General features: G+C 41.9%; 2 protein-coding genes across 6 annotated transcripts; one reads left to right on the plus strand and one right to left on the minus strand.

Moving 5' to 3' along the window:
- The first annotated feature begins 967 nt into the window (after positions 1-967).
- On the plus strand, positions 968-10,330 carry pigt (phosphatidylinositol glycan anchor biosynthesis, class T). Of its 5 annotated transcripts, XM_071516312.1 has the most exons (12): positions 968-1,405; positions 2,202-2,379; positions 3,182-3,309; positions 3,507-3,607; positions 3,794-3,968; positions 4,092-4,189; positions 4,798-4,954; positions 5,865-5,870; positions 6,074-6,274; positions 7,767-7,932; positions 8,633-8,716; positions 8,892-10,330. In XM_071516312.1, the coding sequence occupies exons 1-12, from the start codon at positions 976-978 to the stop codon at positions 9,139-9,141; spliced, it is 1,974 nt and encodes a 657-aa protein (XP_071372413.1). In that variant the 5' UTR covers positions 968-975; the 3' UTR covers positions 9,142-10,330. The 5 variants fall into 5 exon arrangements, with proteins under 5 accessions (XP_071372413.1, XP_071372412.1, XP_071372415.1 ...); XM_071516311.1 differs by lacking the exon at positions 5,865-5,870; XM_071516314.1 differs by lacking the exon at positions 3,182-3,309 and having other exon boundaries at positions 2,202-2,340; positions 3,508-3,607.
- Positions 10,331-11,073: 743 nt separating this feature from the next.
- Positions 11,074-12,683, minus strand: wfdc2 (WAP four-disulfide core domain 2). Its single transcript, XM_071516325.1, has 4 exons — positions 12,539-12,683; positions 12,137-12,280; positions 11,758-11,895; positions 11,074-11,561 (listed from the first exon to the last, which is right to left on the minus strand). The coding sequence occupies exons 1-4, from the start codon at positions 12,639-12,641 to the stop codon at positions 11,428-11,430; spliced, it is 519 nt and encodes a 172-aa protein (XP_071372426.1). The 5' UTR covers positions 12,642-12,683; the 3' UTR covers positions 11,074-11,427.
- Between the last annotated feature and the right edge of the window lie 1,320 nt (positions 12,684-14,003).

Below are 14,003 nucleotides of genomic sequence, written 5' to 3' on the forward strand. Positions count from 1 at the left end.
TGTGTGTGTGTGTATGTGTGTGTGTGTATATGTGTATGTGTGTGTGTGTGTGTGTGTGTGTGTCTGGGCTGAGTGCGCGATGTGTGGATGTGGGAGGGGTGATGTGCCCCCGATGATGCCCGTCCCTGTCCAGCAACACGACCAGCCAGCCACACACCAACCAGCATGCTGCACACATCTATGGGGCTTTTCGGGTATTTAGGGTATTTAGGTCCAGCGCCACACCGATATGACAAAGCCTCTGTGCCAGGTCTCCTCCTTGCATCGTTTATTATGGCGTCAAATTGATAGGTTTAAGCGTGCAGGCCTACATAGGGAGGGTGGATCCATATGCAATGTCAGATAGAGACGAGCAAGCATCATGATAGTGATAAATGAATCGAGAAATTATATGGCATTGCCTAATTGGTTAATTAGGTAATATAATGCACCAATGGGTTATGACACTGGGTCAGCAAGAGTGAGGAACGTTTGTTGGACTCACAGCATACAGAAGAAAATTAAATGTTATTAATAAACCGGTAGCTCTTGTTAGTGACAATAGGTGGATAGCCTAGACAATTTATTATTAGGCTATAACAGCAACCTCTTACTATTTTTTCTCCCAGATCTCCCTAAAATTTTCCTAACTAGACTAGGTGCTTATAATCTATCTTTGTTTGCTTAGAAAAATATATATGCTTGCCAGTTATTATGTGCAAAAATGTGGTCTAAGTCGGCATATTGTTAAATGTCCTATATGAAATCCCCAAATCCAACCCAGTGCAAGGAAAGCGACACTAAAATATTATGTTATGCTGCTGCTTTCGCGTTAAACGCTGGCTTGTAAATTGTCTAGATGAGGAAAATCTGTGCTTAAAACAAAGCAGATTCAGTTCAGTGCGACAATTCTCCATACGGATGAAGCCCATTGGTCGGCTGGACGTATGACGCGCCAATACGGAAGTGGAGGGTCGTCGTAGGAAGGAGGAAAAAATGGCAGCGCACAGGTGCAACTTCCCGGCGCTGGTGTTTATTCTTTGTTGTTTGTCAGTGTTTATTGTCGCAGACGTTCAGGAAACAACCCCTGTTAGTGAACCTGATGGTACCGCGGTCAACAACCCGCAAACTGTGCTTACAAGCGACCCACAAACAGCCGCCGACACCGGGGAGGAGACGCCCGAAGAACCGTTGGTGGAGGAGAAGCGATGGGAAGCAACCGAGGTTGAAGCAGCGACTCCCGATGATGCTCCAAGCGACAGCCAGGCCGCCTCTGATCCTGAAACCGTGGTCAGCCCACCAGTACCACAGTCTAAAGACGATTTTCAGGAAGAGTTGGTTATCAGGCCGCTGCATTCAGACGATATTTACGCCAGCTTCCAGTTCCGCACCCTGTGGGATACAGACTTCATGGGAGGAAACAAAGGTACTAAAGCTGCTGTTGACCGTGATTAAACATGATACAGCATTTGTCAAAAACACAGTAAGCCTATTCACCTGATGCTAGAATGTATCTAGACACCCGTATCCTCAATTCCTTGGTTATTTGCAACTGGAAGCAGGCTTTTGTTCCTGCATGCATGCATCACGCAGTTATTGATGATTGTATGGGATTAAAGTGTCTATTCATGTATAAGTAATGAGGGAGAAAGATAGTTCAATCAACCTCTTTAACCACCACACTTCACAGACATAGGCACTGGTAATAGATTATAATATAGAATAGACCTGTAATTCCAGGATTACCCAGTATTATCTGTTGTTAATCCATATTCACATTGTTAGACAGGAAATGTATTCACTAGAGCTGCAACGATTAATCGATTAGTCAATTAGTCGTCAACTATTAAATTAATCGCCAACTATTTTGATAATCGATTAATCGGTTTGAGTAATTTTTAAAGAAAAATAAGACAAAATTCTCTGATTCCAGCTTCTTAAATGTGAATATTTTCTGGTTTCTTTACTCCTCTATGACAGTAAACTGAATATCTTTGGGTTGTGGACAAAACGAGACATTTGAGGACGTCATCTTGGGCTTTGGGAAACACTGATCGACATTTTTCACCATTTTCTGACATTTTATAGACCAAACAACTAATCGATTAATCGAGAAAATAATCGACAGATTAATCGACAATGAAAATAATCGTTAGTTGCAGCCCTAGTATTCACCATTATATCAAACTTTAAAATGCATGTTGTTGTGTTATACTTCCCAGTCTCCCACTACCGGCTGTTCCCCAAGTCTCTGGGCCAGGTGATCTCCAAGTTCTCGGTGCGGGAGCTGCACATCTCCTTCACCCAGGGCTACTGGAGGACCATGCAGTGGGGGCAGCCCTTCCTGCCGTCGCCCCCCGGGGCCGAACTCTGGGTCTGGTTCCAGGACACCGTCACTGAGTGAGTACAGGCCGCTGCCCAGAGCTTCAAAGGTGAAATGAATGTCCTGCCTTCCATGTGGGAACTTAAAGGAAAATGCACCATGAAACACTTAAACACTGTTAAAAAAAACTGATGTTGGTGATGTATCTTGCATTTCTGGGTCCATTGGTGTATTTTTCTTATTCCTGTGGATAACTGGACAAACATAGACAAGGTGACATCACGTCCAGATATTTACAGCACAGCTACAATGGAGTTTGATAGCAGAAAATGCTTCAGCGATCTGTTTGGTGTCAGTCCCTCAGAATCAAAGAGCAAGGGCGTCTTTCTAGAGCCGCCATTTTGCACCGACGGTCAGTCATCAGTCTTCAATGGAGATGTTAAAGGTGTTATAATATCTTGTAGGCCGAATCTATATTCTAACCCTAAACCACAGAAATTAAAAACATAAAGTAAAGAAATAGTTTTATTTTATAAACAGAAAGAGATGACAGAGATGATATAAGAACTGCAATAGTCAACTGATCTTTAATGTATTTTGAAGCTGACAAAGGCGTGTTTATATGTGCATGAAAACATTGGGATAATATACCCTTTTTTTGTTATTATGAAGAAATGAAAATGCTGCGAAAGGCTTATTCCCCATCTCTAGCCTTGTAGGAAACAAAGCATAAATAACTCTCCCAAATCCCAGAATGGGGTTTAAATGTAATCTGCAGTCTCTGCATATTTTGCAGTAGTACTGTAACTATGTGCTTTGTCAGGCATTTTAATATGTCTGTTTGTATACACTGAACCATTTTTGTACCCTTTTTTTTAGCGTGGATGGAACATGGAAAGAGCTGACTAACGTTTTGTCTGGGATCTTCTGCGCCTCTCTCAACTTCATTGACTCCACCAACACTGTTCAGCCCAGTGCCTCCTTCAAGCCACTGGGTTTAGGCAATGGTAAGGCTCCTTTGGCTTTGTTCAGTACTCACATTTCCAGAACCAGAGTACTTTATAAGGCTTTCCAGTGATCAGCTGTTGTAAAAGCTAATTGCGTGATCGGTTACGTAAAGCTGCTGCAGCATGGAGCTACTACTGTTAATGTCCAGGTTGCATTGCGTTACATATTGATGGATTATTTTGTGTTTTCCATGAAGTGACCGACCACCGCTTCCTTCGCTATGCCACCCTGCCACGTGAGATTGTGTGCACTGAAAATCTGACCCCCTGGAAGAAACTGCTGCCCTGTGGCTCCAAGGTGAATGTCTGTTTGGGATAAGGCATGTAACGCATGTCTCTCCCATCATTTGTGTCTCTCTTTACAGCACACTATCAAATATAGCAGAAACACCTTTAAAAATCATATTTAAAAATGTTTTCTTTATGGACATGTATATTCTCTTTGTAATGAATCCTGTTTTATGTGACCATCTCGCACTTTCAGGCCGGTCTGGCTGTCCTGATGAAGTCAGAGAAACTCTTCCACAGCAGCTTCCACTCCCAGGCGCTGCACATCAGGCCTGTGTGTCAGGACTGGCAGTGCAAAGACACATCATGGGAGCTCAGACAGACACTGAATGTGGTGTTTGACCTGCACACCTCCGGACAGGGCAAACGAGGTGAGCAAAAAGCACCAAGGGCTTCTTCAGGCTTCATCTCCCATAGATTCAAGTTAATAATTTCCGTATTCAGCATCATTGATTTGGGTTGGTTGTGTTTGAGGACTCTGTTTCTTCCTGCAGAGTGGTCTCTGTTCAAGATGTTCTCTCGGACACTGACTGAAGCCTGTCCGCTGGCCTCCTCCAGTAAAATCTACATCGACGTCACAGACAATCCCCAGGTTCGATTTCATTAGCTTTCCTTTATACTGCGCTATCTTCCACTCTGACTGTCTGTCAGAGTGGAAGATAGCCCCCCCCCCCCAAAAAAAAAAAAAAGAATTCCCTAAATGCAAACTTTAAAAAAGAAAGACGTACCCGCACACTGGAAAGATGCTCCCTTGGTGTTTAACTGCAGCAGCAACATGCGGGTAGTTGTCTTTTTTTTATGGATTCATGGTTTAATACCAAGCACCTGGCCTACTTTTTTGGATGTGCATACACTACCTTTCTGCTCTTTAATGCAAACTTCACAGAAATAAGTAAAGGAGGACTAGTCAAAGTAAAATCAAGGCGGGGTTTAGCAGACTGCAGTTAAAACCACCTGCTTGCTACAATATATGTTGCAAGGTTCAAGTCTATTTTATGAAGATCTTGCATGTCATCCCCTCTCTTTCTGCTTTCCTGTCATTCTCTACTCCTCACTTTCCAAGAGAACAAAGACGCTTAAACGGTTTTAAAGCAGATATAATGGATTAAGAACTTGAGCGTTTTCTGTAAAGCATCTTCAACAGTGTGTATAGAGATCTGTAACAGTTTAGACTGAGAGAATATGCATGTGATTTTGCAGGGGGAGCAGTTTGAGCTGAGCCCGGCCACCCCCCTGCTGAGCCAGGCTGTGGTGCTGGGCGACAGACGGACCTATTCTGTTTACGATCTGACCCAACAAGCCACCTTTGGCTCAACGCGCTCCCTCAACATGCTGCTGCGCTGGAAATCCAATGATGGTGAGTGACAATCACACAGCTTTGTGTGCCATGGTATACATTACACAGTTTGTAATCTACACCCTGAGTCTGACGGGACCGGGCCCGAGCCTGAGGGTTCGGTTCGGTTCGGCTCGGCTCTTTCATTTGTACCTTGAATTTAATACAGCAGTATTTTTTCTCCAAACAGCTGCTAATATGCTTGTAGTTTTGCTCCAGTTCAGTCCAGTAAGCTTTATGGTTTCAGCCTGTGTGTCAGCATTCGGGGCAGATGGTGACAGTCGCAGCGTGCGCTCAGTAAAAATCGGGTTCTAGTCAGGCTTGGGCTTTCAAAATGCTGCTAATGTGTCTGTTGGTTAGATCAATGTGGGCTCAGGTCGGTCCGCCCTTTAATTTTTGGGCCCAATTCAAGCTCTAGCAGACATAGTCTTAATTAAGGGTGCGATGAGTAAGACTGTAAATGACAAAATGACCACAATATATCTGCGTGGGTGTGATAGAGCTTGAAAGGGGTGTTCAATATCAATGAATTTGTGATCAATATCAATGACTCAACGATTTCTTCACTAGCTTGATTGATAGCCAGATTTCTGGCTTTCAAAATTCACTTTCTGGCCCGCACTCTGTTTTGGAACAAAAACTCCCCACCCATTGGCATGTCATTGACTCCCACCCAAATCATAGATTACTTAATGCCCCTTTTTAAAAGTTGGCAAAAATTAGGATGGAAAATGTTCAAGAACAGCCATTTACAATGAAGACAGGAAGAAAACTAGACTAGCTTTTTGGTTTGCAAATGGAGCACAGATTTAGTCTTTCGTGCGTCATATTCTTTGTCAACTCTGTACTTTTTGAGTTAAATCACCCTGACGAAGGCCATGTAGCAGAAAACATGTGGTGAGATAACTAAAGCACGGAACTAAAGGGGAAGAGAACAGTGTGTGACTTGGATTTTCTGTAAGTGGAAGTATTATAAAAGCCTCCTGTCTGCACCTGCTGGGTATGCGTTTTTTCCACTGAAATGTACTTTTTGAGTTAAACCATTAGAAATGTTTTGTTTTCAGACTTCTTGTCTATGTGGAGAAGTTATCCAGATAGTTGACCACCTTGTTCACCCCCCTCCCTCTCTCCTCCCCACAGGTGATATGCTCCGCCCCCTCCTCCACAGTGAGCGCTATGTGGCGGGGTACGGGCTGCAGACAGGAGAGATTCACACTCTGATGTACAACCACCACCCCTACAGGGCTTTCCCTGTGCTGCTGCTGGACACGGTGCCCTGGTACCTGCGCCTGTACATCCACACACTCACCGTCACCAGCAAGGGGAAGGACAACAAGCCCAGTGAGTCACCTGGAAAGCAGACAGGATGTGTGTGTGCACACAGTTGCACTCAGGGTTTGAAATTAACACCTGCAAAAGCGCCAAATGCTGGCAGAATTTGTCTTTGGTGGATAAATCAGTCAGGGTCACCTGGCATACTGAGATGATAACATAACGCTTCAAAATGCTCTCGTGCTTTGAATTATGTTGCACTTTATGAAGAATTATAATCCTGATCTGTTGTATCCGAGTAAGCAATCTAAGTTAACAAAGTACCTGATTTTGCCAGTAAAAAATATTCTAGGCAGGGCAGTTTTTTTTTTAGTTTCTTGGAGATGAGTTGAAACGCACACCAATATTAATGGGGTGCTGGCCCAAAGGAACAAAGATTCAAATTAAAAAAATTGTGGCCGCACTCCCATTGCTCCGATGCAGAAGACAGTGGGTGTAAGGCAATAATGAATTCTGCATCGTGACTATGGCAGTGCGGCTACAATTTTTTACTCTGGAATTCTTTTAGTTTACCAGCTATTGGCAGGTGAGCCAAAAAGTTAATTTCAGACACTGCTTGTGCTGTGCATGTAGAGGACACATAAATGCGTAGTAGAGCTGTCTGTCACTTTTCCAAAAAATGTTCAAGCAAAACCACTATCAGGAGAAGTCTTTTTCAAATATCTCCCCCTGAAAATTACAACATCAAGTCAGAGTTTGTGTTGCCTGTTGCCTTCCAAGGTCTTATTTTTACTGTGGGTAAAAAAACATCAACAGCTTCATGAGTATAATTGCCTTGCAAATTCCTATATGCAGTGGCAATGAAATATGCTGCTTTAAAGAGAGGAAGAGTTTGCATTCTAAATCCAAATGAAACTACAATGAAAGTGTTCACAGTAAAATCTACTCTAACAGTGATGCACCTATGCACCAGTGAATTTGGGGGAAATAATAATATTTTCGCTTTGTTTTTATGTCATCTCATAGTCTTTTAGAGTTATAGAATCTCATTTTCCAACATCAAACTTCTCATTTTTTCTTGGGGATTCAAAACAGTTTTTTTGTTTGTTTGTTTGTTTTTAAATCAGAAAGGTAATGGCTGGACACAGACACATACAGGTACTGTGTTGTATGAATCAAACATACTGTATGTGTATGTCTGTAGTAAGATACTTTCCCAGTTTCCCCACAGGGATCATTACGGTTTTATCTAATCTCTGTGTAAATGCTGCTTTTCACCACAAGGAGGAGTACATGAGTTGTATTTTCTATCTTGAAAGCTGTGGTGTTTTCTTTTCTTTTGTTGTTTTTAGTCTTGATTTTTTAGTCTAACCCTTTTAGTCTACCTTTTTGTTTTGCTCAAACAATAATAGTAACAATAATATATTGTTACTATATTTGTATTGCACTTTTCTTCTCAAAGTTACAAAGGGCTGTAGAGTAACACGGATAAAATAAACATTAAAACTGTGTATACACCGCACGTGAAGCCACTCATGTCTCTGTACTTCTCTCCTGCCAGGCTACATCCACTACCAGCCGTCTAAGGACCGTGTGAGACCCCACCTGCTGGAGATGCTGGTCCAGCTTCCTCCCAACTCCGTCACCGAGGTCACGGTGCAGTTTGAGAGGGCGCTGCTCAAGTGGACTGAATACACCCCCGACCCCAACCACGGCTTCTATGTCGGGTACGCATCTGGGGTCAATTTTCAGAGAGATTGGGTGTTTTTATTTGAGTGCTTGCCTCGCATGCAGTGTAAAGAATATATATTATGTTTGATTATAGAATGTTTAAAGTCACAAGGAAACTGCATTTCAGTGGTTTCTTACTTTCATAATTCAGTATATTTCCAGGGAGTGTTGGGAGTGACATAATGTGAGGAGGGACTGTTCAAAATTTGGCGAGTTGGACCAGAACAAACATGGAAACATAGAACAAACGTAGAATGTGACTCAGTGCTTTACGCTTAATTCTTAGGCTGTGACAATTTCCAGATTCTTTAAAATTAATAAATTCCAGCGCCCAGGACACGACCATGATGTCTTAGGAAATGTTTTTGGGGGTGAACACACATAAATGCACCGCTATACCATGTTACCACTCATTTCACTTTGAAAGTTGTGAAGTTGCAGGTTTTATATTATGGGTGGGGCCGACAGGGTTGAAATTTTTATGTACACCATGAAGTAATCACTGAACAATACACTGTCTTCCAGAAAGTAGAAGTAATGGGATTTTTATATAAGAAGATGAGAAGATAACAATTTCGTTGTTAGGTATATGTTATGATGTGGAGAAGTAGCTGTCAAGGTGAAAAAGTCATTGCAAAGTCATTTCATTTCATTCTGACTTTCAGAATGACTGAAATCTGTTCATTTCGCCCTCAGGTCTTCTGTCATCAGCGCTCTTGTGCCGAGTGTTGTTGCCATGAACATAAACGACACTCAGGAGCGTCCACTTTTCAGCAGCTTGTGAGTATACAGCACTTTTTTAGCACTTTTTTAGCACTTTTTTAGGCCTGTTGTTGCTACTCTTTCAAGTGTTGTCCGACTCACTGTTGAGGAGCACATTTCTATGGAAGACAGAATGAATTTGAACCCTGACAGCTTCCTTACTGTGCCTGTCCTCCATCACATCTCCTTTCAGCTTCCCCTGTAAAGAGGAGTCCAGTTACTTTGTGCGAGTCTACACTGAGCCCCTGCTGGTCAACCTGCCAACCCCAGACTTCAGCATGCCTTACAATGTCATCTGCCTGACCTGCACTGTGGTCGCCGTGGGCTACGGGTCCCTCTACAACCTGCTGACCCGAACCTTCCAGGTAGAGGAGCCCAGCCCGGGACTGGCCAAACGGATAGCCAACATCATCCGCAAGATGAGGGGAGTACCGCTACTCTGAGCCTGGAAACTAATGACAACTAGCTTTGTTTTTGCAAAGGAAATTAGCCTTTTGGTGAAACCACTGGTAAATATGTGATATTCAGGGAAGAACTGGGTCAAGCACTGCTATGGATGTTTTTAAAACGGTCAGCTTGAAGGTTTTTGTTTTTAAAAGGAAGAGCATGGGAGTTTAAAGGATTCAGGACAATTTCCTGCTCGCTAAGGGCAAAAAATGTATTTTTTTTTCTACATGGATGGAACGTAAGGGCTTTGTTATTGTTGAGTAGAAGGAACCAAAGCTGTGCCGTATCTGGCAGTAGTAACTGCATCAAAGTGGATGTTGTTCACTGTTTTGTACATTTGAAGCCATAACTCTCTTACATGATAATATAGTTATAATGCTCCTAAGGGGATTTTGTTACTGTGATAAAACTGGTAAAATTAGGTTCCCACAAAGATGACACTGATATTGCCTCAGACAGAGCATTGTAAAGCCTGAGGGCTCAGACAGTAAAGGAACATCAAGAGTGTGGAGGGCTACCTGTAATCACAGTAAAACATGCCCTCACTGGTATTGTAGCTTTTATACATCAGTAACCAATGCATGTCTATTGTCTAACAAGTTTCCTTTAACATAGTCTACGGTAGAGGAAAAACATTGCTAACAAATTTTCTGTTTTCCACAAAAACTAACAATACAGTGTTGGTTCTATTTTTCTGAAAGCACAGCTAATTTTTTTTAATGGAAATTCTCAGAAGAGTTTGGAACCTTTCTGAGTAATCAGATTACTTGACTGGAACTATCTGTTGTATAAAAAAAATGGACAAATCACCTATTAACCTATTCCATTTAATTTATTTTGCACTCAAACTTATTGAATGCATGCTTGAATGTTGAATGCAATAATCTGCAGATCTCCATAATTGCCTTTAATTTTTTTTTTGTTTACACATTTCCTCATCAGTTCAATGCAGTTTCACCGTGTATTATAGGAAATTCAAACCTATCAAACATTGTTAAGAGTGCCATGCATTCTTATAACTTTTAACCAAGAATAACACTATCCTTTGTTATGCTTATCTGCATAGAATGCCGCTCTGTTTCACTTGCTATTACAATAGTGAGCAGTATGGGAATGTGTGAAGAACAGGTATGGGGGAACTGGGATATTTATTATTGTATTTTCAATAAAGTGATTAAAAATCAACCTCTTTCAGTAGTTTTCTTCAGATCATTATCTGTGGAAAAAAGCACACTGTTCTGAAATGCAGAAGAGCTGCAGCTACATTACTTCCCTCTGAGTGCCTACTTTTCATGTAAACAAACTTGGCCCCACTTCTGGCAAGCTAGAGAGAACAAACACAGAAGTCTCTGTATTTGGCCAGTCAGCAATTTCTCCCCCCTGCACATGTTTGGCACTAGTGTGGAACAAAAACAACGAAAAAAAAAAAAAGCTGCATTCCACATCAGTGATGCTCATGTCTGGTTAGCTGTTAACTATGTTTTTTTCTCAAGTAGGTATAAGAGCATAACACTGCTAGCACAGTCCCCATAATCTGTTTGTGTTTTTCAAGGATGCATACCAACAGCTCCAAGAATTCACAATAAAATAACCATCAATTTATTTTAACAGAGAAGTCTGTGATTTGCTTTTCAATTACGCAATTTTATCACTTTAAAAAGAAAGGAAATTCAGCTCTTATAAAGATAGAAAGATGTGAGGAATGTCGCATTTGAAGATGTGGGGACATGGTGCAACAATGCTGAAATGTTAAGGCAGCAGTTTTTCTTGGCCACATCTTAAAACAGAGTCTGGTTTGCTGCCAGTAAGCACTTTCCATTCTTGGCATATTTCATCATTTGTTATTGCAGCCAAGCTCATGCCTAAAAAGCCCATAAAAGGGACCTCTGTGAAACTCAAGACACATAACCAACAAGGCCATAAATGCACAAGAGTATATTTCTAGGTTCTGGAGACATTTTTATTGGTTGAAATACAAAGTTGACACAAAACGCCCCATACCTTCAAAACCCACAAGCATCCGATATAAAGTACAGTACATTTCTTATCCATTTAAGGATGAAGCTTAAAATGTCTTTGACTGTGCAATCCAATGCTTAAAATATTGCGCCAAAGTGTGCACTTGTCACCATGGACTTTTGAGTGTTGAGAAGGTATTACAGTAAGATAAATGCCATTTTCCCATTGCGGGGTTTGATTACATGAAAGAAACCAAACAAGAGCACACTTGGGATCAACGGATGGAGAATGCAGATGAGTCTCAGTCATCGCTGGTTGTCCAATCAGCAAGGCTCACTGCAGGCGTGGCCACAGGTTGTCCGGCAACACTTCTGCTCCCCGGGACACTGGCCGTCATGGTAGCAGTACTCGGCACACATGGGCGTCCCCTGGGGCAGAGCGCAGCGACCTGGCTTCACTGAGACAGCCGAGAGAGAGAGAGAGAGAGACAGGGTTACAAGATCTTAGCACAAAATAACAGAACTTATATCAGTAATTAAAAACTTCTGAGAAATCCCAATCCTCACTTGAGAGATCATACAGAAGTTAAAGACCGCTCAGTCATAGCAAATAATACAAGAGGAGTATTGTGAGATTTTTGTCCCATGTCTAACCTGTGTATGGTGCAATGCACTCGTGTCCACATCCATTGTGGCAGCATTTCTCATTGTTTGGGCAGTCGCTGTCATTGGAGCAGTATTCAGCACACATCCCCGAGCCCCAACGCCTGCGAGGACACACTCCTGGCTTGGCTTTAGGGAAAGAGATCAGAAACACCAGAGGGATCAAGATATATAGAGAGAGCTAAAGCGAAAATATACACAGACCCTGGATTTTGACTGGAAGGGACCCTTTCTGTTGCCCTTCAATGCACTTTCCAGAAGGCAATCCCTACAGGCTTGATTTCCATGACAGATTAGTAACATCAGCAGAACCAACTGAGAACCCCTAACAAAGCTGCTCACTTTAATAAAATAAACACTAGGCTCTTACTGAAAGCAGGAGGGACACAAACGGCTCCACAGTCAAAGACACAACATTTGTGGTCTGCAGGACAGTCTTCATCACACTCACACCCCCTGTGTGAGGGGACCACATTCAGACGCCGTGGGCAATGACCTGGTTTAGGGAGAATCACTGAGGGAAAGAGGCAGTGAGGCAGAAAGAGAAAGAGAGCAGCAATGTGATGATCATGCCATAACTTGCATCATGTTAATGAAGGTGTCTGGCAACAGGTTACAAAAGTTATTTAATCAAACCTGAGTTTTTCTTCTGTAGAAAACAGCCAACTAGCCTATTATCAAATGAATACTATGAGCAAAACAAAACAGCAGACTTTCAAACAAAGTTACCATTTCAATGAAGCAGACATGCATCATTCAGAACAAAACTCACCTGTTAAATTGCCATCAGCTTCTGCAGCAAAAACTATATTCAAATTCACAAAAGCACATAGTGCTAAAATCAATGCACAAAGTACCAACGAATGTGTCTCCATGTTAACTCTGAACACAGGAATGTAGTTGTGTGTGGACAAATATCCCAATGCAACCTGTAGGGTGAGCAGCCCAGAGGATGCTGGGTCCTTGTGCCTCTCAATTTACATTCCCACCTCAACTCCAAGTTTGTTGGAGACAACATGTGACACCAGACCCACTTCCCCCAACCAGCTGCTTCCTCAGTAGAGAAGAACCTCATCTCTTCAGTATTCAACTATGTCCCACTGGGGGCCAAGTGTATGCAGGTTGTCATTCCAACCAAAGACAGCACCAAGTGATTTCACTGATTAGTTCCTCTTCTCTGGTTGAAGGTGTTAATCAGTGAAATCTCCTGGTCTAGTCTTGGGTTGGAATAAAAACCTGCATACACTCGGCCCTCCATGGCACATGGTTGAATAGTAATGGGATTCACTTGGAAAAGTGAGATGTTTTCATGATTGTTGTGCACTCGCTGAAATAATGGGCTGCAGTTTATGTGCATTCCACGACGGTCTATACAGCCACATTTGCAATTAAGGATGAAGGAGTGTTTCATTCTTATGACAGTTTGTATTACTGACAGATGTGTTTTTGCCTGAACAGTGAAGTAAGACTATTGAGTGGTATTTTTAATTGAAATGGCATGAGGAAGATATAAAATAAATGCAACAAGATGTTATCCATCTTTAAGTGTCAGTGAATTAAGGAATTTTGCCATAGAAAAAGCTCTGCATGGTATGCAGGTTAGGTATAAATAGGTATACACATTCATCCATACCTAGGGCTATTGCCCTACTTAATTCAGGAATGAAGAGATGATAGGGTGACAGTGTTGTTGTCGTTGATGATGATGATGATGATGATGATGATGATGATGATGATAATGATGATGATTATGATGATGATGATGATAACTACCTTGAATGCATCCACTGCACTGGGCCACTGCACAGTATTTTATTATTTTAGCATTTCACTATTTTTCTATTTTTGTAGTCTGTGTTTTGTTGTTGCCATGCTGCAACACCAATTGCCCATTTGGGACAAATAAAGTTGAACCTTGAACCTTGGATCAGAGCTAATTGGCAATTCTACACAATCACATCAAATTAGATTTTTTCCCCAAAAAATATACTGTATCTGACACAAGACACACATACTGTTAAAATTCTGCAGTTGGTCCTGTACAGCACAGAGCTTTGCTTATTATTCCCTATGGTTATTTCTCACCCTATATTGCCACCTATTGGCATAATCATGAGTTACATTTCAGCTGTTATATCCCAGAATTTTCTCACTATCACTTAATGTTGAACAACACAAAACACCATTTAGTAGCAAACACCTTCAACAGCCTGGAAGGCTGATATTGTGATGTGCAA

Source organism: Centroberyx affinis, unplaced genomic scaffold (assembly GCF_046629955.1).
Source record: "Centroberyx affinis isolate AG114_WGS23_722 - 3 ecotype Tasmania unplaced genomic scaffold, CSIRO-AGI_Caff_v1 ptg000398l_1, whole genome shotgun sequence".
Classification (NCBI taxonomy): Eukaryota; Metazoa; Chordata; class Actinopteri; order Beryciformes; family Berycidae; genus Centroberyx; species Centroberyx affinis.